The sequence below is a fragment of the Sceloporus occidentalis genome, unplaced genomic scaffold, assembly GCF_023333645.1.
Source record: "Sceloporus occidentalis isolate IW3139 unplaced genomic scaffold, rSceOcc1.0.p SCAF_7, whole genome shotgun sequence".
NCBI lineage: Eukaryota > Metazoa > Chordata > Lepidosauria > Squamata > Phrynosomatidae > Sceloporus > Sceloporus occidentalis.
The window spans coordinates 68,008,503-68,014,502 of NW_028316987.1; the positions used below are offsets into that span (position 1 = coordinate 68,008,503).

The window sequence follows — 6,000 nt, forward strand, 5'->3', positions numbered from 1 at the left end:
TAAGTTAAGGAATGGGCATTTCACTTTCATGTCTATATTCTACATAACTGGCTATGAATGCATGAAACTAAATAGGGTTTGGAAGGACCAGAGCCCAGTTAATGATTTTATTGCCCCTCTGACAAAATGCTGTTTGTGAAAACTGTTTTTCCTGTCAAGTAGAAGAGATAGGTTTTCCAAAGGATGTTTTCCAAAGGATGCTTATATGCTTTTATTGCCCTGTGACAAATGATGATTGGATTTCTAAAAGTCCTGTTTTTCTGAGGGTCACCAGAAGGTCATAAGAACACACTTCATTGAAATTAAATGGTGTGCACATTTATATGATCTCTACAGAACTGTACATGTGTACTTTAGTCTACTCAAATAAAGCCTGTTTGAAAAACCATAATGATATTTCTTTATATGTATATATTCTATATAACTGGCTATGAATGCATGAAACTAAATAGAGTTTGGAAGGACCAGAGCCTAATTAATGGTTTTATTGCCCCTCTGACAAAATGCTGTTTGTGAACACTGTTTTTCCTGTCAGGTAGAAGAGATAAGTTTTCCAAAGGATGTTTTCCAAAGGATGCTTATACACTCTTTATTGCCCTGTGACAAATGAGTACTGCATTTCTAAAAATCCTGTTTTTCTGAGGGTCACCAGAGGGTCATAAGAACACTCTTCATTGAAATTAAAGGGTGTGCATATTTCTATGATCTCTAAAGAATTGTACATATGTACTTTAGTCCATTCAAATCAATCCTGTTTGAAGAACCATAATGCTGTTTCTTTATATATCTATATTTTACATAACTGGCTATGAATGCATGAAACTAAATAGGAAGGACCAGAGCCCAGTTAATGATGTTAGTCCCCCTATGTCATAATTGATTGCCCTAGGAAATCTTGACACAATGAAATGATGTTTTGCAAAAGGATGTTTGCATTTGGAGAATCGTGACAAATGCTGTTTGTGGATTTTGGAAGGGGGGCGCTAGATTCCTTTATGACCCTAAGAATCCAGGAGTATTGGGTGTCCTGTTTTCCTTTCATGAGATAAGCTTTCGAAAGGAAGTGTGTTCGTTTTGAACAGTCATGACAAATGATATCCTGTTATCTTGGGAGGCATTCAAATGGTCTGTGAGATACTTTTTGCTAAAGGAAGTGGTCAAAATTCCATAAAAAGAGAGTCTTTCTCTGGTCTAAGTCCCACAACAAGGTGCTCTACTTGACTGTCCAACTGCAAAGGACATTTGAAATTGGTAAGTATGCCTGCTTCTCTCATGCTATTATGTGTGTAAGAATATTTTGCTTCTATCTATCTATCTATCTATCTATCTATCTATCTATCTCTGTCTCTTTATCTCTCTCTCTCTCTCTCTGTGTGTGTGTGAGAGAGAGTGTAGGGTTCTTGTTTAAAAGTTTTTATAAAATTTGTTGTAGCTCAATACTTGTTTCTTCTTCATGCTATTTAGTTTTCTCTCTATGTGTAAGGATATTTTGTTTTCTTTCTGTGCGTAAGAAGTTCATGTTTCTCTCTTTGTTTTGCTTAGTTAACATGAACTTTTATTTTCCTGATCATGTGTGCATGCATTAACCCTCAACTAAAACAGGATCTTGGGTTAGCCAGATTTTTAATAAAATATAGACAGGAGTGAGTTCTTTCTTTTTATATTCTCTGCCATGTGTATCTGTTTAGATTTAAGAGCTGCTTTCAAAAGTGTAATGTATTTCATTTAAAATAATTTAAAATTAAGTCATAGTAAACCTTAACAAAATCATTCAAACAGGCTTTCCTTGCCTGCAAAGAAACATTGGCTTTATTCACCTCTGAGAAACATATGCCCCCTACAGTTGAAATAAAACTGTTGCAAACACTCATTGTGCAAAAGCCACATCAAAGACACATTCTGGTTTTTTCCCCATACATGTTTTTTTTAAAATGACACTGTGCATGCTCCTTGGGGTGGTTGGATATTTAGCAACATGTCTCAACATATCTTCCTATAGGTTTTTATTCAAGCTAAGAGTATGTCATTTTTCAGGACACAAACATGTCCTGTACATTCACCATAGTCATAATTCAGTGGAGCTTTATATCATGTTTTTAGACTGCTGTTTCTAAAACTGGTGCATATGGCTTTCAGATTTATCTCAAGCCTTCTGAGACATATATACGGAAACAAACATCAAGCCTCATTTCACCATGGCATCTAACCAAACAGGTAAAGAGGTTTTGAAGTTTTCTTTTAGGGTTTCCCTGGAAAGCTATATTACTATAATTTATCATAACCTCCAAGGTGTACCTACTGCTGAACTGCCCTCCCTCCTTTTTCTATTAGGAGTGGGCATACAAAAGGCTGTGGAAGATGTGGACAGGGAAGACTCTGATTTTGGTAAATCAAATTATTTTATTTATTGGGAGAGGGTTAAGGATGTACAGTAAAGACGTTACTGATGTGCCTCTGATCTTGCAGTGGGCACCTCAAAACTTAAGGACCATGCCTTGAGGGCAAGTGAGAAGAAAAGGAATGCTTCTGATGAATGGGTGTTTTTTTTTTAAAAAAGAATATCATGCATTTCATGTATTGCATTTAAAATGTCTAGTTAAGATGAAGTGCATTATTATTTTTGTCCTTGCTCTTTCAGTGTGCACCTCAACAGTTATGGACAACCACTTGAGGGCAGGTGAAAATAAAAGGAAGAATTCTGGTGAGTGTGTGTATTTAAGAATATAACATGTATTGTGTTTGAAATATCTAGTTAACATGATGTGCATTGTTATTTTACATAAAATACCCAATGCTTCGTTTCACACTTTCTTCTACAGGCAAAAGATGTCTAATGAGGGAAAAAACAGTTCAAATACTTTCCCTTTCGTTGTTTGAATACTGTGTGTGAGAGAAATTGAGTCGGGGCACTGATTACTGATACATTTTCCCCCTTCTCCTTCTTTAGACAATAAAGTTCAAAAGGAAGAAGGCCCTGAGAACAGGCCTCCCAAGAGACAAAGGTATGAAGAGCTTATCCATGAAATGTTTGAGAAGCCGGCTATGAAGTACATGATAATATCTCAGCTTTATACTTGTCTACAAAGAGCATTAGAGCAAGTTTTCATACATCTGGAAACACTGAATAGACTTGCAAGGAGTTCACAGTGTACACTAGCAGACCTGAAAGCTTTTGAGAAGGCCATTAAAAATCCCTGTAACTATGTCTCTGGTGACACGCCCTTTGAAAATGTGAAAATAGGTGGGGGGAGTTCTAATTATCAACCTCAAAAAGGCAGGAAAGGGACAAAGAAGTCTATGAAAGAAAGGAAGTATTGGAGAAAAAGAGCTATTAAACTATTAAACAGGGCAAAAAAGACCCTTTTTACATCGAGGAAGGGCTAAGAATAAAAACCTAAATATTTGGCTGTACAACATTCTGAAGGTGTAGGTACAGCCCCAGCCCCTACCCCACCTCCAGTTAACTCAATTCTGGCACCTCCACCTCCAAATAACCCCCAAACTGCACCCTCACATTTGCCCCCAACCCCTCGCAACAAGGTATTGTTAAAAAATAAGTGCCAGTGGTCTATCCATACAAAAGAGCTCAGGAAAACTCAAAGAGTGGTTTATGACAAGAGGGTCATTACTGAAGGGTTTAAGACTCCCTTGTGGTTATTGCGCATGGCTACATGGTGGCAACATCCCTTCTCAACTATTCTAGCAGGACCAAACAACTGTGGAAAAACTGTATTTGTAAAAAAAATATATGTTGGATAATGCTCACAGCCTGTTTTCAGTGCAACCTGAGAAAATGTTGTGGTGTTATAGCTGCTGGCAAACTTTGTACAAAGAGCTCCTGCGTAAATATTCCTTTATTCACTTTGTAGAGGGCATGTTTGATAACTTTGATAATGAAGATTGGTTACACCTAAATAAAATAAAGTTCTTGGTGATCTTATGTAGCAAGCTTGTAATAATTCAACTACTGAAAAACTGTTTACCATCAATTGTCACCCCAGGAATCTGAGTGTTTTTTTCATCACACAGAATATTTTCTGCAAGGGAAAAAGGCTTTGAACCATTAGTTTAAATGCAAAATACATGGTGCTGTTTAAAAAGTCTAGAGATAAATTACAAATTGCAACTTTAGCTCTTCAAATGTACCCAGGAAACACTACATTCTTCATGGAAGCATTTGCTGATGCTACAGGCAAACCTTTTGGTTACCTCATTATTGATTTGCAGACTAAGGGCCCAAACAGACAGGCCAAAATAAAGCAGCTTTGGGCCACTTTGGAGTGTGCTGTTTAAATGACACATATGTCCTAAGAGGTCGAAAGCTGAGCCAGAGCCACATTCTAGTTCTAAGGACTGGTACACAGCTTTGGCACAGCTTCTGGCTTCTTAATATGTGTGTGTCATTTAAGCAGCATATCTCCAAAGTGACCTGAAGCAGATTTATTTTGGCCTGCCAGTTCAGGCCCTAACACACCAGAATCTTACAGTTTATGACCAGGAATTTTTCCTCCAAACTGGCCTATAGTATATAGCATATAGAAGGGATACAGTAGTTACAAAAGGCTCCAGCTTTAATTCCTGTCCTCTATTGCTCCCAGCACTCCCTCAGGTCAACATGTCTGGACATGTGAAAAGAAATCAAGCTCTCTTAAAACTGCTCATTAAGATGCCCCCACACCAGAGGAAAGCTTTTTATGTATGGCCTCAAATGACCTGGTTGCTGCCATCTCAGAAATAGCTCTGAATGCTCTAAAAGGCCACATTCCATTATCTCCTCATCAGGTGTGTGTATTGAGAAAGAGGTGCCATCTTATTAAAACCCTGGGTAACACGGGAGTCTTCCTGAGAAGAAAAAAAATATCTTGGTGAAGGAGTCTGGGGGTTTTCTTGAACCACTGTTAAGCTTTGCTGTTCCCTTGATAACAGGTTTATTACTAAGCAGTAATGGAATATGCCAAAAAGCTGCATTTGGTTCCTAGCCACCAGCTAGAACAATTAAAGGGGTCATTAAGGATGAAAATATCAGAACCAAAGCCATATATACTCTAGATGTTGTGATGCAGAGGATTCTTCACTAGGCTGATTTAATAGAGTATGAAAAAACTAAACAAATATGATGCTTTACTTCAACAGTATTTAACTAATGTTAGACAGAGGGAGGCAGAGAAAGAAAACAGCAATGTAATTCTCCCTCAACCACAGCAGGTCTTCATCTTAAGTCAATAAAAAAAGTAATAAGAAACTTTATTATTTTTCTTTTGGAAAACTTTCTTTTTCTTTTGGTCAGGGGTTGCGTGACCTCAAGGATCAATTGGAACACATGGGAAATCTAGCACAATTGGCCAGTTTGGAACATGTAGTTTAGAGGGCTCCCCAAAATCATCACCCATTGATTAGGGAGTGGGGAGACATGGTCTTAGAAGAGTCACATGGCCTCAAGGGAGCTAATGGGAATACCTGGGGTCAGGGGGGAGGGGGGGTCAAACCACCACCTATTGATGGGGTGGGTCACATGACCTGGATGTCCCACCCCTGGCATTTCTGAGGGAGGGACACACCCATCAGTTTGACAGGTCATCAGTCAATCCATTTTGACAGGTCATAAATCATTCTTTGACAGGCATCAAGAGACATCAATCATTTTTTGACATGAACTACACCCCCTATTACTATCCACAAAAGGTCATGCAAAAATAAAAACCAGTTGATCTTAAACGTGCTGCCACATTCCTCCCCCCACTCCCTTCCTCCTTTTTAAGTTTGTCATTGTGTACTTGGATATTATGTGCTACTTGATGTCTTTGTATCAGGCTTATAATCTGAGGGATAAAACATCGTCTGAGGGAGTATGTTTCTAACAGGAAGAGGACTTTTCAGACTCAGCCAAGTCCACTCCTTAGCAGTGTCAACAGTGGTAAAATGATGAAGATAAAAGTATGGTTAGTGTACTGAAGCATTACTAGAAGCGTCTTTAGATTTGCTCCTTAAGGCCACAGTGAA

The 6,000-nt window shown here is 38.2% G+C and overlaps 1 protein-coding gene across 1 annotated transcript; it reads left to right on the forward strand.

Annotated features, from left to right (window-relative positions):
• Positions 1-1,171: 1,171 nt before the first annotated feature.
• LOC149309887 (uncharacterized) lies at positions 1,172-3,919 on the forward strand. The gene is made up of 5 exons (XM_089531388.1): positions 1,172-1,251; positions 2,137-2,214; positions 2,332-2,385; positions 2,639-2,701; positions 2,948-3,919. Exons 2-5 carry the CDS (start codon positions 2,196-2,198, stop codon positions 3,382-3,384), a joined length of 573 nt encoding a protein of 190 aa, XP_089387514.1. The 5' UTR covers positions 1,172-1,251; positions 2,137-2,195; the 3' UTR covers positions 3,385-3,919.
• The last annotated feature ends 2,081 nt before the right edge of the window (positions 3,920-6,000 follow it).